Source organism: Macaca thibetana, chromosome Y (genome assembly GCF_024542745.1).
Source record: "Macaca thibetana thibetana isolate TM-01 chromosome Y, ASM2454274v1, whole genome shotgun sequence".
Lineage (NCBI taxonomy): Eukaryota > Metazoa > Chordata > Mammalia > Primates > Cercopithecidae > Macaca > Macaca thibetana.
The window spans coordinates 12,386,228-12,409,820 of NC_065599.1; the positions used below are offsets into that span (position 1 = coordinate 12,386,228).

The 23,593-nt window shown below is 47.0% G+C and overlaps 1 protein-coding gene across 1 annotated transcript in view; it reads left to right on the forward strand.

The window, feature by feature from the left end:
• The window catches only part of LOC126947148 (cytokine receptor-like factor 2), a 29,442-nt gene extending 19,582 nt beyond the window's left edge, over positions 1-9,860 (forward strand). The window contains exons 5-8 of the mRNA XM_050777794.1: positions 1,835-1,997; positions 3,364-3,484; positions 6,646-6,730; positions 8,355-9,860. Of these exons, the coding sequence (XP_050633751.1) occupies positions 1,835-1,997; positions 3,364-3,484; positions 6,646-6,730; positions 8,355-8,621 (636 nt within the window). The 3' untranslated portion in view covers positions 8,622-9,860. The remainder of the gene's footprint in view (positions 1-1,834; positions 1,998-3,363; positions 3,485-6,645; positions 6,731-8,354) is intronic.
• Positions 9,861-23,593: the final 13,733 nt, after the last annotated feature.

The following is a 23,593-nucleotide window of genomic DNA, read 5'->3' on the forward strand; positions in this document are numbered from 1 at the left end:
ATATATACACATATACACACTCTGTGACTAGCTAGAGGTTTGTAAAATACACCAATCGGTGCTCCATAAAAATACACCAATCAGCACTCTGTGGCTAGCTAGAGGTTTGTAAAATGCACCAATCACTGCTCTGTAAAAATGCACCAATTGGTGCTTTGCAGCTAGCTAGAGGTTTGTAAAATGCGCCAGTCAGTGCTCCATAAAAATGCACCAATCAGCGCTCTGTGGCTAGCTAGAAGTTTGCTAAAATATGCCAATCAGTGAGCCATAAAAATGCACCAATCAGCACTCTGCGGCTAGCTAGAGGTTTGTAAAATGCACGAATCAGTGCTCCATAAAAAGGCACCAATCAGTGCTCTGCGGCTAGTTAGAGGTTTGTAAAATGTGCCAATCAGTGTGCCATAAAAATGCACCAATCAGCGCTCTGTGGCTAGTTAGAGGTTTGTAAAATGCGCCAATCACTGCTCTGTAAAAACGCACCAATCAGTGCTCTGCGACTAGCTGGAGGTTTGTAAAATGCACCAGTCAGTGCTCCATAAAAAGGGACTAATCAGCACTCTGCGGCTAGCTAGAGGTTTGTAAAATGCACGAATCAGTGCTCCGTAAAAACGCACCAATCAGCACTCTGCAGCTAGCTAGAGGTTTGTAAAATGGACCAATCAGCACACCATAAAAATGCACCAATCAGCACTCTGTGGCTAGTTAGAGGTTTGTAAAATGCGCCAATCACTGCTCTGTAAAAACGCACCAATCAGTGCTCTGCGACTAGCTGGAGGTTTGTAAAATGCACCAGTCAGTGCTCCATAAAAAGGGACTAATCAGCACTCTGCGGCTAGCTAGAGGTTTGTAAAATGGACCAATCAGCACGCCATAAAAACACACCAATCAGCACTCTGCAGCTAGCTAGAGGTTTGTAAAATGGACCAATCAGTGCTCTGTAAAAATGCACCAATCAGCACTCTGCGGCTAGCTAGAGGTTTGTAAAATGGACCAATCAGCACGCCATAAAAACACACCAATCAGCACTCTGCAGCTAGCTAGAGGTTTGTAAAATGGACCAATCAGTGCTCCGTAAAAATGCACCAATCAGCACTCTGCAGCTAGCTAGAGGTTTGTAAAATGGACCAATCAGCAGGACATGGGCGGGGACAAATAAGGGAATTAAAAACTGGCCGCCCCAGCCAGCAGCAGCAACCCATCTGGGTCCCCTTCCACACTGTGGAAATTTGTTCTTTCGGTCTTCACAATAAATTTTCGGTCTTCACGATAAATTTTCGGTCTTCATGATAAATTTTCGGTCTTCACGATAAATTTTCGCTCTTCACAATAAATCTTGCTGCTGCCCACTGTTCGGGTCCGTGCCACCTTTAAGAGCTGTAACCCTCACCGAGAAGGTCTACGGCTCCATTCTTTTTTTTTTTGAGACGGAGTTTTGCTCTTGTTGCCCAGGCTGGAGTGCAGTGGCACGAGCTCGGCTCACTGCAACCTCTGCCTCCCGGGTTCAAGCCATTCTGGTGCCTCAGCCTCCCGAGTAGTTGGGATTACAGGCATCCACCACCACGCCCGGCTAATTTTTGTATTTTTAGTAGAGACGGGGTTTCACCATGTTGGCCAGGCTGGTCTCAAACTGGCGACCTCAGCTGATCCACCCACCTCGGCCTCCCAAAGTGCTGGGATGACAGGCGTGAGCCACCGCGCCCGGCCTTGCAGCTTCATTCTTGAAGTCAGCGAGACCATGAACCCACCGGAAGGAAGACTCCAGACTCACAGGTTACATCACTAATCATTGTGTATGTATGTGTGTGTGTGTGTGTGTGTGTGTTTGTTTCTCCAGTCCAAACAGGAAAATACCTGCAATGTCACTATAGAAGACTTGGATGCCGAGAAGTGTTATGCTTTCCGGGCCCGGGTGAAGGCCATGGAGGATGCGTATGGGCCGGACACGTACCCGAGCGACTGGTCAGAGGTGACGTGCTGGCAGAGAGGCGAGACTCGCGGTAATGTTTGTTACGCAGCAGGGCCGCATAACCTTGTCACCGGGCTGGAGTAGCCATAACCACCGACAGTGTCCTGCCTTCTTGGGAGGTGGGAGGGAGGGTGTTTGTGAGCAGAGCATGTGTCTGAGCAAGCTCAGTCTTCTCTCATCCTCCAGGGCTCCATCTGAAAGCAACAAGCAATTCCGCTCCTTGCTTTGCTCCCTGCCTGCTTTCACTCGGGCTAGTTTTCCTTCTTTTTTTTTTTGAGACAGAGTCTCAGTCTGTCGCCCAGGCTAGAGTGCAGTGGTGTGATCTCAGCTCACTGCAACCTCTGCCTCCTGGGTTCATACCGTTCCCTGCCCTAGCCTCCCGGGTAGCTGGGATTACAGGCACGCACCACCAAGCATGGCTAACTTTTGTATTTTTAGTAGAGTCGGGTTTCCCCGTATTGGCCAGGCTGGTCTCAAACTCCTGACCTTGTGATCCGCCCGCCTCGGCCTCCCAAAGTGCTGGGATTAAAGGCGTGAGCCACCATGCCCAGCTTTCAATGTATCTTTTCAGGGGGCATAATTTCAGGCGTACAGCCACCAACAGCCAAAAGCAAGCTCTCATATGCTGTAAAGACCCCAAGCAACAGGCTACATGTGGAACCTGCCCTTACTTCCTGGGAATGGCTGTGGGATGTGTTCTCGTCCAGAGACAGTGTCTCTTTCCAGAATATTTTCCATAGGAATCAAAATTTGTTGACACTAACTTCATTAAAAAAAATTAAGGCCCATCTCTACTAAAAATACAAAAATTAGCCTGGTGTGGTGGCGGACGCCTGTAGTCCCAGCTACTCAGGAGGCTGAGGCAGGAGAATCACTGTATTAAAAATACCAGACTGGGCTGGGCCCAGGGGCTCAAGCCTGTGATCCCAGCACTGTGGGAGGCCGAGGCAGGCAGATCACCTGAGGTCCGGAGTTCGAGACCAGCCTGGCCAACACGGAGAAACCGCGTCTCTACTAAAAAATACAAAAAATTAGCTGGGCGTGGTGGCGGCTGCCTGTAGTCCCAGCTACTCAGGAGGCTGAGGCAGGAGAATCGCTTGAATCTGGGAGGTGAAGGTTGCAGTGAGCCGAGATCGCGCCACCGCACTCCAGCCTGGGCGACAGAGTGAGATTCTGTCTCAAAAAAAAAAAAAAAAAAGTAAGTAAAAGATTTGCTGACACTAATATTTACAAAAAAAAAAAAAAAAACAAAAAACAACAACAAAAAAACCAAAAAAACCCGAAACAACAAATAAACAATGAAGAAGAAAAAAAACACGAAACAGTGAGGAGGGTGGTTGGGGAGGAGATGAACCATCATGTTGAAAATGCACAGCAGCCTTTTTGTTTCGTTTCAGATTCGTGCCCAGAGCCTCGCACGCCTCCCAAACCGAAGCTGTCCAAATTTATGTTAGTTTCCAGCCTGGCCATCCTTCTGATGGTGTGTCTTCTCCTTCTGTCTTTACGGAAATTATGGAGGTAAGGAGGACACCTGCCAGGCATGGGTGGAGGATTTTGCTTGCAGAGTATCTGTGAAGTGGGAGAAAATATTAATAGCCCTGACAGAATCATTTCACTGGGCTTCAGTTTCCAATACAACGTCCACTTTTCTGACAGTGCATTGCAAGAAATTTCGGAGGGGCCGGGCGCGGTGGCTCCCACCTGTAATCCCAGCACTTTGGGAGGCCGAGGCGGGCAGATCACAAGGTCACCAGTTCGAGACCAGCCTGGCCGATATGGTGAAATCCTATCTCTACTAAGAATACAAAAATTAGGGTTGGATGCAGTGGTTCACGCCCGTGACCCCAGCACTTTGGGAGGCTGAGGCAGGTGAATCACGAGGTCAAGAGATTGAGATCATCCTGGCCACCAGCGTGGCCAACATGGTGAAACCCCATCTCTAATAAAAACACAAAAATTAGCCGGGCGTGGTGACGTGCACCTGTAATCCCAGCTACTCGGGAGGCTGAGGCAGGAGAATCACTTGAACCTGGGAGGCGGAGGCTGCAGTGAGCCGAGATCACACCAATGCACTCCAGCCTGGGTGACAGAGCGAGACTCCGTCTCAAAAAAAAAAAAACCAAAAAAATTAGTTCGGCTAGGTGCAGTGGCTCACACCTGTCATCCCAGTACTTTAGGAGGCTGAGGCGGGTGGATCACCTGAGGTCAGGAGTTCGAGACTAGCCTGGCCAACATTCCAAAACCCCCACCTCTACTAAAAATATAAAAATTAGCCGGGTGCACTAGCACACGCCTGTAGTCCCAGCTACTCCGGAGGCTGAGGCAGGAGAATCGCTTGAACCCAGGAGGTGGAGGTTGCAGTGAGCTGAGATTGCACCATTATACTCCAGCCTGGGTGACAAGGGTGAAACTCTGTCTGAAACAAAGAAAACACAAAATGAGCCGGGCATGGTAGCATGTTCTTGTAGTCCCAGCTACTTGGGAGGCCGAGGCGGAAGAATGGCTTGAGGCTAGGAGTTTAAGGCTGCAGTGAACTGTGACTGCACCACTGCACTCCAGCCTGGGTGACAGAGCGAGATTCCGTCTCTCAAAAAGAAAAGCAGCGCAGGTAAAGCTGGGCAGCTTGGTGACGGCAGCAAGAAGAATTGTACAAGGTCTGGTATTGTCGTTGCTCAAGCTGTGACTGAATTTTCAGCTTTGGATCCAGTTAGAGATCTAGCCGAAACAATATTCTTTCAGACCCCAGAGAGAGCTTTTCAAAAATGTGGAGGGTGAGTCATTTTCTTATTTATTTATGTGTGTATTTATTTTGAGATGGAGTCACGCTCTGTCACCCAGGCTGGAGTGCGGTGGTGCGATCTCGGCTCACTGCAACCTCTGCCTCCCGGGTTCAAGCCATCCTCCTGCCTCAGCCTCCTGAGTAGCTGGGGAGTTGAGTCATTTTCTTCTTTATTTATTTATGTGTGTATTTATTTTGAGATGGAGTCGCGCTCTGTCGCCCAGGCTGGAGTGCAGTGGCGTGATCTCGGCTCACTGCAACCTCCGCCTCCCAGGTTCAAGCGATTCTCCTGCCTCAGCCTCCCAAGTAGCTGGGAGGTTGAGTCATTTTTCTTATTCATTTATTTATGTGTGTGTTTATTGTGAGATGGAGTCCTGCTCTGTCGCCCAGGCTGGAGTGCAGTGGTACGATCTTGGCTCACTGCAACCTCTGCCTCCCAGGTTCAAGCCATTCTCCTGCCTCAGCCTCCTGAATAGCTGGGACTAAAGGTGTGTGCCACCGCGCCCGGCTAATTTTTGTATTTTTAGTAGAGACGGGCTTTCACCATATTGGCCACGCTGGTCTTGAACTCCTGACCTCAGGAGATCCGTCCACCTCGGCCTCCCAAAGTGCTGGGATGACAGGTGTGAGTCACCGCACCCGGCCAACCTCCTCTTCTTATAAATACCTCAGCCCTGTTGAAACAGACCCTCCCTAGTGACCTCATTTTACCATCATCACCTTGTTAGAGACCCCCTCCCCCATTTCCAAATATAGTTTCATTGTGAGGTTGAGGATTAGAATTTCAACATAGGAATTTTCAAGATGACGGTCTCATTTCAGCCCATCTCATCAACAAGATGCAAATAACCACGTATTTAATGCAAATCCGTTGTGTGCACAGGACGTGGCTCACTGTTCATCACACCTTATTCCTGGTGGGAACTTTTTTTTTTTTTTTTTTTTTTTTTTTTTGAGACGGAGTCTTGCTCTGTAGCCCGGGCTGGAGTGCAGTGGCCGGATCTCAGCTCACTGCAAGCTCCACCTCCCGGGTTCACGCCATTCTCCTGCCTCAGCCTCCGGAGTAGCTGGGACTACAGGCGCCCGCCACCTCACCCGGCTAGTTTTTTGTATTTTTAGTAGAGATGGGGTTTCACTGTGTTAGCCAGGATGGTCTCGATCTCCTGACCTCGTGATCCGCCCGTCTCGGCCTCCCAAAGTGCTGGGATTACAGGCTTGAGCCACCGCGCCCGGCCGGAACTTTTATATTTTTAAGACAGAGTCTCACTCTGTCACCCAGGCTGGAGTGCAATGGTATGGTCTTGACTCACTGCAACCTTCGCCTCCCGGGTTCAAGCGATTCTCCCGCCTCAGCCTCCTGAGTAGCTGGGATTACAGGCGTCTGCCACCACACCCAGTTAATTTTTGTATTTTTATTTATTTATTTTTTTAAAGACAGAGTCTCACTGTGTGGCCCAGGCTGGAGTGCGGTGGTGCGATCTCGGCTCACTGCAACCTCCGCCTCCCGGGTTCACGCCATTCTCCTGCCTCAGCCTCCCGAGTAGCTGGGACTACAGGTGCCCTGGCTAATTTTTTTCTTGTATTTTCACTAGAGACGGGGTTTCACCATGTTGGTCAGGCTGGTCTCGATCTCTTGACCTCAGGTGATCCGCCCGCCTTGGCCTCCCAAAGTGCTGGGATGACAGGCGTGAGCCACCGCGCCCAGCCTCCTGGTGGGAACTTTGTGAGGACCCCAGAGGCAGGGTCCCTGGGGAGGGTGAGGAGACACATGTATCCACGCGGAAGGCCCTGCCCTCCCATTCTTGGTGTCTCCCCGGGGTCCATACCCTGCACGTGGTTCTTCCCAGCCCTGCTTGGGGGACGGTGGCTGACCTGACCACATTCTCCGTCTCTATTTCAGAGTGAAGAAATTTCTCATGCCCAGCGTGCCAGACCCGAAATCCACCTTCCCTGGGCTCTTTGAGATACACCAAGGGAACTTCCAGGTATCCACCCTCTCCTTGTGTCTTCTCTCCTCTCCACCAAGCAGGTGCACCGTGCCCACACTCATATCTCCCTGAGCGACCCTTTTAGGGAACGATATTTAGGGCCAGGCGCGGTGGCTCACGTCTGTCATCCCAGCACTTTGGGAGGCCGAGGCGGGTGGATCACTTCAGGTCAGGAGTTTGAGACCAGTCTGGCCAACGTGGTGAAACCCCGTCTCTACTAAAAATACAAGAATTAGCCAGGCGTGGTGGCGGGCGCCTGTAATCCCAGCTACTCTGGAGGCTGAGGCAGGAGAATCGCTTGAACCGTGGAGGCAGAGGTTGCGGTGAGCTGAGATTGTGCCACTGCACTCCAGCCTGGGGAACAGAGCCAGACTCTGTCAAGAAAAAAAAAAAAAAAAAAAAAAAGGAGGGAAGGAAGGGAAGGAGGGAGGGAGGGAGGAAAGGGGGAGAGAGAAAGGAAGGAAGGAAGAAAGGAAGGAAGGGGAGAAAGAAAGAAAGAAAGAAGAAAGAAAGAGAGAGAAAGAGAGAAAGAGAGAGAGAGAAAGAGAGAAAGAAAGAAAGAAAGAGAAAGAAGGAAAGAAGGAAAGAAAAGAAGGAGAAGAAGGAAAGAAAGAAAAGAAAAAGGAAGAGAGAAAGAAAAAAAAAGAAAGAAAGGAAAGAGGAAATAAAAGGGGCGCGATCTCCGCTCACTGCAACCTCTGCCTCCCGGGGTCAAGCGATTCTCATGCCTCAGCCTCCTGGGTCGCTGGGATGACAGGCACCTGCCACCACACCCGGCTCATTTTTGTATTTTTAGTAGAGATGGGTTTTCACCATGTTGTCCAGGCTGGTCTCGAACTCAAGTCCACCCACCTCGGCCTCCCAAAGTGCCGGGATGACAGGCATGAGCCACCGTGCCCGGCCTGTGTGTTGATTTTAATGCTGCTTGGTTGTGTCTGAATTTCAAAGGGAACAGGGTAGAAGGAAGCATGTGTCCAACTCTGACTTCCCGTGATGTCTCAAACTAGGTTTTAAGATAACTTTGGAATCGCCTTGACCGAGTGGAGAGTCCGTCAGTCTGTTGCAGGGCTTAGAATTTTATTTTTGGGGGCCGGGCGCGGTGGCTCATGCCTTTGATCCCAGCACTTTGGGAGGCCGAGGCGGGTGGATCACCTGAGGTCGGGAGTTCGAGACCAGCCTGGCCAACACGGAGAAACCCCGTCTCTACTAAATATACAAAATTAGCCACGTGCGGTGGTGAACACCTGCAATCCCAGCTACTCAGTAGCCTGAGGCAGGAGAATCGATTAGAACCTGGGAGGCAGAGGTGGCGGTGAGCCGAGATCACGCCATTGCACTCCAGCCTGGGCAACAAGAGTGAAATTCTGTCTCCAAAAAAAAACAAAAAAAGAATTTTATTTTTGGTTTAGAAGGGTGTCCGTTTCAGAGCCCCCGCATGCCCCAGACAAGAGCTTTGGAGGGGACTTAGACCTCCCAGACGGGACGGCTTTTCTGTTCCATTGGGAACGGCGTGGCTTCCGTGGGAGGCCGCCCGGTTCCGGGGACGTCTGCGGTGGGTACCATGTGGACGCTATCTGTGGTGTGTCTGTTGTGTTTGAGCTAGAACGTTTCCTCCTGGTAGGAGTGGATCACAGACACCCAGAACGTGGCCCACCTCCACAAGATAGCAGGTGCAGAGCCAGAAGGTGGCCCTGAGGAGTCTCTGGTGGTCCAGTTGGCCAAGACGGAAGCCGAGTCACCCAGGACGCCGGACCCACAGACCGAGGACGGAAAGGCCTCTGGGGGATCCCTCCTGCTTCCCCACCAGCCGCCCCTGCAAGGCGGTGATGTGGTCACTCTTGGGGGCTTTACCTTTGTGATGAATGACAGCTCGTATGTGGCGTTATGATGGACAGACAGCTGTCAAAGCCAACGTCAGGATCCACGTTGACGTTTAAAGACCGAGGGGAGTGTCCCGGGGACTCCACACCACCATGGACGGGGATGGTCCCCTCCAGTGATGGTAGGGGTAGGAGCCTCACCGCCTAATGAAGATGCTCTTAGGTTCAGTTTCCCCCACGTGGGTCTCTCTGTTCAAAGGCTTGATGGCGGATGGGAGCCAGTTACTGGAGGAGACGGTCTCCCAGTTCCCTTTTGTGCCTGAACGTTGTGACGTAAACCCCAAGGCAGGACGTCCAAAATGCTCTAAGACCATCTTCCGCGCTCTGTGAGCCCCCAGTTCCGTCCGTGTTCCATGTCCATAGGACTGGATTCTCTGAGAAATTTTTGTTTGTTTGTTTGGAGACGAAGTCTCACTCTGTTGCCCAGGATGGAGGTCAGTGGCACGATCTCGGCTCGCTGCAACCTCTGCCCCCCTAGTTCAAGGGATTCTCCCGCCTCAGCCTCCTGGGTACCTGGGATTACAGGTGCCCGCCACCAGGCTCGGCTAATTTTGTATTTTTTAGTAGAGACGGGGTTTCACCACATTGGCCAGGCTGGTCTCGAACTCCTGACCTCAGGCGATCCACCCGCCTTGAACTCCCAGAGTGCTGGGATGACAGGCGTGAGCCACCACCTCCCTTCAAGTAATTCTTCTGCTTCAGCCTCCTGAGTAGGTGGGATTACAGGTGCCTGCCACCATGCCTGGCTAATTTTTTTTTTTTACTTGCTATAGGGTTTCACCATGTTGGCCAGGCTGGTCTCAAACTCCTGACCTCAGGTGATCCACCTGCCTCAGCCTCCCAAAGTGCTGGGATTAGAGGCGTGAGCCACCATGCCCAGATCTCAGAGGAATTTTTTTTTTTTTTGAGACGGAGTCTCACTCTGTTGCCCAGGCTGGAGAGCAGTGGCCGGATCTCAGCTCACTGCAACCTCCACCTCCTGGGTTCAAGCGATCCTCCTGCTTTAGCCTCCTGAGTAGCTGAGACTACAGTCATGCACCACTGCACCTGGCTAACTTTTGCATTTTTAGCAGAGACGGGGTTTCACCACGTTGACCAGGCTGGTCTCAAATTCCTGACCTCAGGTGATCCACCCGCCACAGCCTCCCAAAGTGCGGGGATGACAGGCGTGAGCCACCTGATCCGGCTTTCAGAGGATTTTCTTTTTTTTTTTTTTCCAACAAAGAATAAAGCATTTCATCTTTTTTTTTTTTGAGACAGAGTCTCGCTCTGTGGCCCAGGCTGGAGTGCAGTGGCGCGATCTCGGCTCACTGCAAGCTCCGCCTCCCAGGTTCACGCCATTGTCCTGCCTCAGCCTCCCGAGTAGCTGGGACTACAGGCACCCGCCACCACGCCCGGCTAATTTTTGTATTTTTAGTAGAGACGGGGTTTCACCGTGTTAGCCAGGATGGTCTCGATCTCCTGACCTCGTGATCCGCCCACCTCGGCCTTCCAAGTGCTGGGATGACAGGCGTGAGCCACCGCGCCCGGCCCTCATTTCACCTTGACTTCTTCTGTTACGCTCCACCAAGTGAAGACAAGAGAGAAAAACTGAAATTAAAGCATTTTCACCTGTTTCTTTCTTCAACGTTTATTTCAGGTCTGGGTACATGTGCAGGTGTGTTACGTGGGTGCATTGCGTGATGCTGAGGTTTGCGGTATGAAGGATCTGGTTACCCTGATACTGAACATAGTATCCAACAGTGACTTTTTCTTTTTTCTTTCTTTTCTTTTTCTTTTTGAGATGGAGTTTCCTTCCTGTCGCCCAGGCTGGAGTGCAGTGGTGCCATCTCCGCTCACTGCAACCTCCGCCTCCTGGGTTCAAGTGATTCTCCTGCCTCAGCCTCCCGAGTAGCTGGGACTCCAGGCACCTGCCACCACCACGACCAGCTAATTTTTGTATTTTTAGTGGAGACAGGGTTTCATCATATTGGTCAGGCTGCTCTTGAACTCCTGACCTTGTGATCCACCTGCATTGCCTTCCCAAAGTGCTGGGATTAAGGTGTGAGTCACCGCACCAGGCCTAATAGTAAGTTTTTCAACCCTTGCCCCCCTCTCCCTACCCCATCTGGTTAGCTTCTACTTTTTTTTTTTTTTTTTTTGAGACAGAGTCTTGCTCTCTTGCCCAGGCTGGAGTGCGGTGGCACAATCTTGGCTCACAGCAACCTCCACCTCCCGGGTTCAAGTGATTCTCCTGCCTCAGCCTCCCGAGTAGCTGGGATTACAGGCACCTGCCACCAGGCCTGGCTAAAATTTTTGTATTTTTAGTAGAGACGGGGTTTCACCATGTTAGCCAGGCTGGTCTCGATCTCCTGACCTCGTGATCCGCCCGCCTCGGCCTCCCAAAGTTCTGGGATGACAGGCGTGAGCTACCGCGCCTGGCCAGCAATCTTATGGTATACATATATGTATATATAGACACTAATAGTTGATAGCAATCTTATGGGGTGTGTGTGTATATATACACACACTAATAGTGCATAGCAATGTTACAGAGTGTGTGTGTGTGTATATATATACACAAATAGTGCATAGCAATGTTACAGAGTGTGTGTGTGTATATGTGTAACAATGTTACAGAGTGTGTGTATCTGTGTGTGTGTGTGTATATACACACACTAATGGTGCATAGCAATGTTACAGAGTGTGTGTGTGTGATATATATACACAAATAGTGCATAGCAATGTTACAGAGTGTGTGTATCTGTGTGTATGTGTGTATATACACACACTAATAGTGCATAGCAATGTTACAGAGTGTGTGTGTGTATATATATACACAAATAGTGCATAGCAATGTTACAGAGTGTGTGTGTGTATATATACACACACTAATAGTGCATAGCAATGTTACAGAGTGTGTGTATCTGTGTGTGTGTGTATATATATACACACAAATAGTGCATAGCAATGTTACAGAGTGTGTGTAGTGTGTGTGTGTGTATATATATACACAAATAGTGCATAGCAATGTTACAGAGTGTGTGTGTGTGTATATATACACACACTAATAGTGCATAGCAATGTTACAGAGTGTGTGTATCTGTGTGTGTGTGTATATATATACACTAATAGTGCATAGCAATGTTACAGAGTGTGTGTATCTGTGTGTGTGTGTATATATATACACTAATGGTGCATAGCAATGTTACAGAGTGTGTGTATGTGTGTGTGTGTATATATATACACAAATAGTGCATAGCAATGTTACAGAGTGTGTGTATCTGTGTGTGTGTGTATATATACACACACTAATGGTGCATAGCAATGTTACAGAGTGTGTGTGTGTATATATATACACAAATAGTGCATAGCAATGTTACAGAGTGTGTGTATCTGTGTGTGTGTGTATATATACACACACACTAATGGTGCATAGCAATGTTACAGAGTGTGTGTGTGTATATATATACACAAATAGTGCATAGCAATGTTACAGAGAGTGTGTGTGTGTGTGTGTATATATATACACAAATAGTGCATAGCAATGTTACAGAGTGTGTGTATATATATACACAAATAGTGCATAGCAATGTTACAGAGTGTGTGTGTGTATATATATACACAAATAGTGCATAGCAATGTTACAGAGTGTGTGTATCTGTGTGTGTGTGTATATATATACACACACTAATGGTGCATAGCAATGTTACAGAGTGTGTGTGTGTATATATATACACAAATAGTGCATAGCAATGTTACAGAGTGTGTGTATCTGTGTGTGTGTATATATACACACACTAATGGTGCATAGCAATGTTACAGAGTGTGTGTGTGTATATATATACACAAATAGTGCATAGCAATGTTACAGAGTGTGTGTGTGTATATATATACACAAATAGTGCATAGCAATGTTACAGAGTGTGTGTGTGTGTATATACACAAATAGTGCATAGCAATGTTACAGAGTGTGTGTGTGTATATATATACACAAATGGTGCATAGCAATGTTACAGAGTGTGTGTGTGTGTATATATATACACAAATAGTGCATAGCAATGTTACAGAGAGTGTGTGTGTGTGTGTGTATAGACATACATATACATACGAGCTGCTGTGCCCATCCTGTACTTCTTTATTTATTTTTGAGACCGAGTCTCACTGTGTCACCCAGGCTGGAGTGCAGTGGCATGATCTCAGCTCACTGCAAATTCTGCCTCCCTAAAATGTATAAAACCAAGTTGTGGCCAGACATGGTGGCTCACGCCTGTTATCCCAGCACTTTGGGAGGCCGAGGCGGGTGGATCACTTGAGGTCAGGAGTTCAAGACCAGCCTGGCCAACATGGAGAAACCCAGCCTCTACTAAAAATGCAAAAATTAGCCAGGCGTGGTGGCAGGTGCCTGTCATCCCAGCTACTCGGGAGGCTGAGGCAGGAGAATCGCTTGAACCAGGATCCGGGAGGCGGAGGTGGCAGTGAGCCGAGATCGCGCCACTGCACTGCAGCCCGGGCGACAGAGCGAGACTCCGAACCACCCCTCCCTCCCTCAACAGGAAAAAACAAAAAAACAAAACAAAAAAACCAAACCAAAACAAAAAAAGCTATGTCCCCACCTGTCTCAGATTTTCCGGGTTTACACATTGTTGGAAATGGACTTTTTGGTGTCACACACAAAAAAGAATCAACACAGGAACGAATGATCTCTCAGCAAGATGAGCTTTCCTTTCTGTGCTATTCAACAGCTGTCCAGCCACGAGAGCACACCGAACAAACGAGACAGTTATTTATAACCTGAGGCATCTATCCTACTGCTGTGTCCACTTTCCATCGGCTAGAATACGACGTCACATTTTACACTTTACCCAATTGGCTATTAGTTTAAGAATTTATTTATTTTTTTTTAATTTTTTTGAGACGGAGTCTCGCTCTGTGGCCCAGGCTGGAGTGCAGTGGTGCGATCTCGGCTCACTGCAAGCTCTGCCTCCCGGGTTCACGCCTTTCTTCTGCCTCAAGTTTAAAATTTTTTTAATTGGGTAAGGGGAACAGAACAAAGGAAGAAAAAGAAGTTGCCCAGGGATTGTTAAGGAAGCATCTGCAAATAAGAAATGGCAGAGGCAGTATGGGCTGGGATATATATACACACACACACACAAATAGTGGATAGCAATCCTAGTGTATATATGTATAGATTTATATACACACACTAATAGTGAATAGCAATCTTATAGAGTGTATATATATATACACACACACACAAATAATGGATAGCAATCTTATAGTGTATATATATACACACACACTAATAGTGGATAGCAATCTTATAGTGTGTGTGTGTGTGTGTGTGTGTATATATATATATCCACCTGCCTCAGCCTCCCAAAGTGCTAGGATGACAGGCGTGAGCCACCTTATCTGGCTTTCAGAGGATTTTCTTTCTTTCTTTTTTTAAAAAACAAAGAATAAAGCATTTCGTCTTTTTAAAATATATATACACACTAATAGTGGATAGCAATCTTATAGTGTATGTGTATATGTATATATACACACTAATAATGGATAGCAATGTTATAGTGTATATATATATGTGTATATATATATACACACACACAAATAGTGGATAGCAATCTTATAGTGTGTGTGTGTATATATATATACTAATAGTGGATAGCAATCTTATAGTGTGTATATATATACACTAACAGTGAATAGCAATCTTATAATGTGTATATATATATATTACACACTAATAGTGGATAGCAATCTTGTAGTGGATATATATATATATACACACACATTAATAGTGGATAGCAATCTTATAGAGTGTATATATATATACACTAATAGTGGATAGCAATCTTATAGTCTGTGTGTGTATATATATATACACACACACTAATAGTGGATAGCAATCTTATAGTGTATATATATACACACACACTAATAGTGGATAGCAATCTTATAGTGTGTGTATATATATATACACACACTAATAATGGATACCAATGTTATAGTGTGTATATATATATACTAATAATGAATAGCAATCTTATAGTGTGTGTATATATATGCTAACAGTGGATAGCAATCTTATAGTGTACATACATATATTATACAGTAATAGTGGATAGTAATCTTGTAGTGATATATATATACACACACACATATTAATAGTGGATAGCAATCTTGTAGTGATATATATATATATACACACACATTAATAGTGGATAGCAATCTTACAGTTTGTGTGTGTGTGTGTGTATATATATATACACACACACTAATAGTGGATAGCAATCTTACAGTGTATATATATACACACACTAATAGTACATAGAAATCTTATAGTGTGCATACATACACACTAATAGTGGATAGCAATCTTATAGTGTGTGTATATATATACACACACATAGTGCATAGCAATCTTATTGTGTGTATATATATACATACACTAATATGGATAGCAATCTCGTAGCATGTATATATATATACACACACACACACTAATAGTGGATAGCAATCTTACAGTGTGTGTGTATATATATTCTTATAGAATATATATGTTCTTAGAGAATATATATGCACACACTAATTGTGGATAGCAGTCTTACAGAGTATATATACACACAGTAATAGTGGCTAGCAATCTTATAGAATATATATACACACACACACACACAATAATGGGGGTAGCAATCTTAGAGTAAGAAATTGTGACTTTTTATAATCTTTGAAGAAGAACTTTCCCATTTCTCACAACATTACTCTGTGTCCAAAGTACGTTTGAATTTTGAAACTCTCTGTGCGGTTACCCGAAGGCCCCCTCCCTCGGCTATGTGTTTGCTTTTCTCGTTACTGGAACAATGTGAGAGGTGTCCTGAGGTGTGGTTGGTTTCTGATGTCCCTGCAGATAGTGGAGAATGCTACTGTCGCAGGTTTCCCGTGGGCCCCTTGGCTTGAAGGATGACATGCTATCTCTGAGTTATTGAGATTTTGCTTCTTTGGGTGGGATTGGGTTTAAGTAAATTTTCCTGCAGGTGCAGTAAGTAAGCTTTCGGCAGCCGCGCTTGGAATAATTGTGTGTGTGTGTGTGTGTGTGTGTGTGTGTGTGTGTGTGTGTGTGAGATTGTTGTAGGGAACACAGAATTAAAATCTTTTTCCCACCAGGCACAGCGGTGGCTCACACCTGTCATCCCAGCACTTTGGGAGGCCAAGGCGGGCGGATCATGAGGTCAGGAGTTCGAGACCAGCCTGGCCAACATGGTGAAACCCCATCTCTACTAAAAACACAAAAATGAGCCGGACGTGGTGGCGGGCACCTGTCATCCCAGCTACTCGGGAGGCTGAGGCAGAAGAATTGCTTGAACCCGGGAGGCAGAGGGTGCAGTGAGCTGAGGCCGTACCATCGCACTCCAGCCTGGGCAACAAGAGCGAAACTCCGTCCTCCCATCCCTACACAGAAAAAAGCCCCGCAGAGCATGTTCTACAGAATTAGTCATGAGTCACAGATATTATCTCTCCTTGGGGGAACATTCTGTATCAGCCGGGGGCCCCTGTTCCTTTCTCTTGAAATAACCGTTACTTGTGATCCGTAGCAGACATGACGGGCCCATCGCTGAAAAAGCCCCAGTTGAAAACCCGGATGTTCCCGGCCAAGAGCGTGACTTAAAAACGCAGAGACAAGAAAGAACTGAGAAGCCAGGTGCAGTGGCTCACGCCTGTAATCCCGGCACTTTGGCAAGGCTGGGCTGGGTGGATCTCCCTTGAGCCCCCAGGAGTTCAAGACCAGCCTAGACAACATGACAAGACCCCATCTCTTATATAATAATAATAATAATAAAATAATAAAATAATAAAAATAAAAATAATTTAAAAATAATAAATAATAATAATAATTAAAAATAATAAAAAATTAGCTGGGTGTACTGGCTAATTTTTATAATACACTCAGTATTATCTAAAGTTTTTGCAAAAAAAAAAAAAAGTATTTTCTTTCTTTTTTTATTTTTGAGACAGAGTCTCGCTCTGTCTCCCGGGCTGGAGTGCGGTGGCGCAATCTCCGCTCACTGCAATCTCCACCTCCCGGGTTTACACCATTCTCCTGCCTCAGCCTCCCGAGTAGCTGGGACTATAGGCACCCGCCACCGTCCCCAGCTAATTTTTTGTGTTTTTAGTAGAGATGGGGTTTCACCGTGTTAGCCAGGATGATCTGGATCTCTTGACCTCGTGATCCGCCCGCTTCGGCCTCCCAAAGTGCTGGGATTACAGGCGTGAGCCACCGCGCCCGGCCAAAAATTGTATTTTCAAATGAGCAGATTCCATCTCATAAAAGAAACGACTTCTTCATCTTCCTAGGAGGCTGTAGAGTTAATAAACTTCGTGAGTCCATTTTGTAACAGACTCAATGCCCATAACATATTGTACTTTTATGTTTTCGAGATAGAGTTTTGCTCTTGTAGCCCAGGCTGGAGTGCAGTGGCGGGATCTCGGCTCACTGCAGCCTCTGCCTCCCGGGTTCAAGTGATTCTCCTGCCTCAGCCTCCTGAGGAGCTGGGATTACAGGCAACCACCACCACGCCTGGCTAGTTTTTGTATTTTTAGTAGAGACAGGGTTTCACCATGTTGGCCAGGCTGGTCTCAAACTCATGACTTCAGGTGATCCGCCCACCTCGGCCTCCCAAAGTGCTGGGATGACAGGCGTGAGCCATGGCACCTGCATACACTGATTTTTATACATAGTGTATATTATATACACTTATTTTAAAATATACACTTATTTTATACATAGTATATATTATATATGCATGCTATTATCTATTATGGATATAATATGATATCAATATGCATGTGACAATTTGGAAAGATTTTGTTGTTTACTTAGAGTTTGTAGTAGTTTGGGAATAGCTAATTTGGCTTCAAGTTACTAAAAACAAAAATCTCTGGATTTTCTTCTTTTTTTTTTTCTTTCTGTTTAAGTTTTTAAATTAAAGACAGAGTCTCAGCCAGGCACGGTGGCTCACACTTGTCATCCCAGCACTTTGGGAGGCCGAGGCGGGTGGATCCCCTGAGGTCAGGAGTCTGAGACCAGCCTGGCCAACATGGTGAAACCCCGTCTCTACTAAAAATACAAAAATTGGCTCCCAGCACGGGAGAAAGAAGGAGGCTGGGAGGTTAGGCCAGTCTGATCTCTTCACGTTCTTCTGCCTGTTTTTATCCTGGCTGCGCTAACAGCTGACTAGTGGGTGCCCATCCACCACCCAGATGGAGGGTGGGTCAGCCTTTCCCAACCCACGGACTCAAATGTTCATCTCCTTGGACAACACCCTCACAGACACACCCATTATCAAGACTTGGCCTCCTTCAGTCTAATCTAGTTGACGCTCAGTATTCACCCTCCCAGGGTGAGAGCCTCTCCCAAATGAGACTGGGAGTCCTTCCATTGTCTCTCTGGGAATGTAGCTTCAGCGTGGACAAAAAAATCCTTCCACAGTGGAGACCAGGTGACCTCTCTCCATCCTGTCTTGGCAGAGACAGTAGAAAACAAACAAACAAACAAACAAACAAACAAACAAACTCAAAAGCCTCTGCAAATTCCATCTCAGGCCTGGGGGGGATTTGGCCCTGACTTTAAAAGCAAGACCTCCACAAAGGCCCTTTTCTCTTCTCTGGATTTGAGAACTTTTTTTTTTTTTTTTTTAGATAGAATCTCACTCTGTTGCCCAGGCTGGAGTGCAGTGGTGCCATCTCGGCTCACTGCAACCTCCGCCTCCCCCGTTCAAGCCATTCTCCTGCCTCAGCCTCCCAAGTAGTGCGATTACAGGTGCCCACTATCTCGCCAATTTTGTATTTTTTAGTAGAGACTAGGAGAGGGGCCGGGCGCGGTGGCTCAAGCCTGTAATCCCAGCACTTTCGGAGGCCGAGGAGGGTGGATCACGAGATCAAGAGATGGAGACTATCCTGGCTGACACGATGCAACCCCGTTTCTACTAAATATACCAAAAAAAAAAAAATTAGCCGGGTGCAGTGGTGCATGCCTGTCATCCCAGCTACTCGGGAGGCTGAGGCAGGAGAATCGCTTGAACCGGGAGGCAGAGGTTGCCGTGAGCCGAGATGGTGCCACTGCGCTCCAGCCTGGGCGACAGAGGGAGACGCCGTCTCAAAATAAATAAATAAATACATACGTACATAAAAATAAAAATAAAAAAAAGATGCCTGCTTACCTGTCGCATCATTCTCGTCGGGAGGGCTCGCTAGACCGTGACGTTCACAGTCAGCACTGAGTTGGCCAACTCAGTTATTTTCGGTGTACCTGGGCAGGTCCTGCTGGTCCTTCCTGTGGCTGTTTTGTCCTGGGGTGGTGGTAAAAAGCCTGGGGCGGTGGGGGGGGGGGGGGTGACCGAGCATTGGGTATAGAGGTCAGGAGTGTGACCGGCCCTTCTGTACCTGTCTACAGGTGCCAAAGAAGCTGGTTGGGGTGACTGACAATTGCGTCCGGGGTAAAGGACTCTGGCTGGCCCTTCTGCACCTGTCTATAGAGGCCTCCGTGGGCGTCTCCAAGGCTGTATCTGGGGGTCTCCATGGCCGTCTTTCTGTAGGGGGCGTTGGCCAGCGTGGCCCCCCACTCTGGTCCTGCCTGTCTGTAGCCGAGGGGCACACCTTCCTCTGCTGTTTCTGCTGAGCATGCACAGAGCGTCTTGGTTCATGGCATCTCAGCAAACTTCTGAGCCCTTCCAGGGGATGAGGGAACCATGCCGGGGATCTGGGGGTGGGCGGCTGATTCGGATTTCTCTGCCCCGTGGAAGCCTGCAGCCACCTCTGCTGGCTGCCTTCTACTGAAGCACGCAGTTAACGTCAGCTGTTCCCTGGGTGTCAGCCTCGGGAAGCAGGCCACAGGGGCCCGCCTCTCAGCTCCCAAAATGAGGATACGGCTTTTTCTCTCTCCTGGCTGAATTCCTCCGAATTTTACCTCCCGGCCATCGGGACCTCTTCGACCTGCAAAGACGATTCCGGGGACAGCCCGGGAACCCCCAGACACACAAGAGGAAATCGTGAATCAATTCTGAGGTGTGTTTTTCTACAGAAAAAGCTTACGCCTTTCGAGTGCAATAGTTGGTGATACCCCGGGCTAACACGGTGAAACCCCGTCTCTACTAAAAAACCCGGGAGGCGGAGGTTGCAGTGAGTCGAGATGGCGCCACTGCACTACAGAAATTAGCCGGGCGTGGTGGCAGGTGCCTGTCATCCCAGCTACTCGGGTGAGCTGAGATGCGCCAGCACTCCAGCCTGGGTGAGAGGAGGAGAATGGCTACTCTGAGGCTAGGAGGAATGGCTGTCTCAAAAAAAAACAAAACAAAAACAAAACAAAACCAAAGCAAACCAAACAAAAAAAGTGAACCCGGGAGATGGAGGTTGCAGTGAGCTCAGATTGCACCATTGCACTCCAGCCTGGGTGACAAGAACAAAGCTCTGTCTCAAAAAAAGAAAAGAAAAAAAAAATAAAAAAATACATTACTAGGTGCAGTGGCTCACGCCTGTAATCCCAGCACTTTGGGAGGCCGAGGCGGGTGGATCACCTGAGGTCAGGAGTTCAAGACCAGCCTGGCCAACGTGACAAAACCCCGTCTCTACTAGAAATACAAAATTAGCTGGGCGAGGTGGCCCAAGCCTGTAGTTCCAGCTACTCCGGAGGCTGAGGCAGGAGAATCGCTTGAACCCGGGAGGCGGAGTAGACACAAGGTTGCAGTGAGCCCAGATCGCGCCACTGCACTCCAGCCTGGGCAGGTGATCCTGCCTCGGCCTCAACTGGGATTATACAGGCGCCCGCCAAGAGCGAAACCCTAATCATCAGGGAAATGCAGATTTTAAAATCACACTGAAACACCACCTTGCCCCAGCCAGAATGACCATTATTAAAAAGTCTCAAAAACAAACAAACAAAAAAATCAGAGCTTCATTCTCAGAACATTTATATACATGTTTTTCAGTTTTTTATTTCTCACGAAGTTTTGCCCAGGAGCCCAGTAACTGGGTCCCATTTTGTTTTAAATAAGGGTTACTTGTCAGAGAACAAATACGTCTCCGACTCTGGCAAGCGGCAAGAGTGGGAAGTCCCAGTTATAAAGACATTATCCATAATTCTGGAAGCAGCTTTCATAAGCCAGGCTCCAACGCTCTGCCCAAAACCACCGCTTAAATCTTGCTGGCTCCAAGCGACGTGCAGCTTTAAGAGCAAAACCAGACAGCAGGAACCCCCGCCTTCTGAAGAAAGGTGGAGAAGGGGGTGGGGGGGAAGCAAAAATGCCTCATGTTTCACAGCGTATGAAAGAAAAAAAATACAACGTGTGGACTCTGCTTACTGACAGGTGAAATAGGGTTCCCATTTTTAAAGAAAAACAGTACTTCCTCCGAGAAAGCCTGCCAGACATTTAGGAATTACTAAATTCCTAGTGTGTGGCGTTTCTGAAAAACACGTGTACGAGATGTAGGAAGCATCCTGATTAAATTAATAAATTAAGTCAATGAATTAAATTAATTTTAAAAATTAACGACTTAAATAAATCAATAAATTAAATTAATTAAATTAATTAACAAAAGCGGCGAATTAATTAAATTAATAAAACTAACAAGTTAGTTAAATTAACGAATCAAATAAACTAAATTAATTAATAAAGTGATGAATTAATTAAATTAATTAATAAAAGAGACGAATTAATTAAATCAATTAATAAAAGCGATGAATTAATTAGATCAATCAATAAAAAGTGATGAATTAATTAGATTAACAAAAGAGATGGATTAATTAATAAAAAGCGATGAATCAATTAGATTAATTAATAAAAGCAATGAATTAATTAGATTAATTAATACATTAATGAATTAATTGGCATGTCAAATTTATAATGAACGAAATACTAAATTAATGAATAAATAAATTAATTAAGTAAATCGATTAATGATTAAATTAAATTAATTAATGACATCCTAATTAAATTAATCGGAATAATAAACCACCTAAATGCATTGACCTGGAACTGGCATCTCCCGCCCTGGGTATAAGCGCTGATGGACACTCCCCGTGAACTGCAAAGAGCAAAAGGCATTTTTGGATTCTCAGCGTCTGGGCAACATTTGTGCAAGACGTTTGGGCCATCACCCGCCTGCTCCAAGAGGGCTGACCAGGAGCAAGCGACCAGGTCCGGCTCTCAATCACTGGCCTGTCTGATTGTCAAACAAAAGCAACCCTTCTTTTAGAATTTCGCGTTTTCAGACTTTCTGTTAGCATTTGCAACAGGCTGGTGGGTGCAGGCAACCAGGCGTTAGGATGCTGGCTGTTGCAGAATTTAACTCTGCGTCCTAAGAATGAATGGCATTCATTTTGAGTTTCTGCCTGGCAATCAGCGGGTCTGCAAAAACAGCCATTCAGAGATGAGGAAAACCGGGGGCAGATACTTGAATGATAGTTTTAAAGTGAGGTGAGTCAATAGAACTAGGAATATGACTCAAGGACCCTCAGTTTTAATGATAGTTACTTTATTTGTGAGACGGCGATTCAAGGACCCTCAATTTTTATTTTATTTGTGAGACAGAGTCTCACTCTGCACCCAGGCTGGAGTACAGTGGTGTGATTTCGGCTCACTGTAACCTTCACCTCTCAAGTTCAAGGCTCAGACTCTGGAGTACCTGGAATTCCAGGCACCTGCCACCAAACCCGGCTAGATTTTGTATTTTTAGTAGAGACGGGGTTTTGCCATGTTGGCCAGGCTGGTCTCGAACTCCCAACCTTAGGTGATCCACCCGCCTCAGCCTCCCAAAGTGCCAGGATTACAAGTGTGAGCCACTGTGCCTGGCCTCGCCTTCCCTTCCCTTCTCTCTTCTCTTTTCTCTTCTCTTCCTTCTCTTCCCCTCCCTCCCTCCTTCCCTCCCTCCCCTCCTCTCCTCTCCCCTCCTTCCTTCCTTCTCTCCTTCCTTCCTTCTCTCTCTTTCTTTCTCTCTCTCCTTTTCCTTCCTTTCCTTCCCTCCCTTCCTTCCTTCTCTCCTTCTTTCCTTCTCTCTTTCTTTCTCTCTCTCCTTTTCCTTCCTTCCCTTCCTACCTTCCTTCCTCCCTCCCTCCCTCCCTCCCTCCCTCCCTCCCTCCCTTCCTTTCCTTCTTTCTTTTCTTTCTTCCTTTCTTTTTCTTGTCTTGCTCTGTTGCCCAGGCCGGGGTGCAGTGGCACCATCTCGGCTCACTGCAAACTCCGCCTCGTGGGTTCAAGGCATTCTTGTGCATCAGCCTTCAAAGTAGCTGGGACTACAGGTGCACGCCACCACATCTGAATAATGTTTCATTGTTTGTAGACACAGGATCTTGCTATGTTGACGAGGCTGGTCTCAAACTCCTGGGCTCAAGGGATCTGCCCTTCTCTGGCCTCCCAAAGTGCTGGGATTAGAGGCGTGAGCCATGATGCCCGGCCCTACTATCTATTTCTACAGTTACATAGTTGTGTCCCAAAAAGGAGGCACTGTGAAATATTCTTTGCACTGTGGCTGGGTCTGCAAAAGGGAATGATGGTACCTGTGTGTCACTGGGGTCAGTTTTTATTTATTTTATCTTTTATTTTTTATTTATTTATTTATTTATTTATTTATTTATTTATTTATTTATTTTGAGACAGAGTCTCCCTCTGTCACCCAGGCTGGAGTGCAGTGGCACAATCTCAGCTCACTGCAACCTACGCCTCTTGGATTCAAGTGATTCTCCTGCCTCAGCTTCCCGAGTAGCTGAGATTACAGGCACCTGCCATCACACCTGGCTAAGTTTTGTATTTTTAGTAGAGACGGGGTTTCACCACGTTGGCCAGGATGGTCTCGAACTCCTGACCACAGGTGATCCGCCCGCCTCAGCCTCCCAAAGTGCTGGGATGACAGGTGTGAGCCACTGCGTCCAGCCCTTTTTTCTTTTTTTTTGAGACAGTTTTGTTTTGTTTTGTTTTTGAGACAGAGTCTCACCTTGTCACCCAGG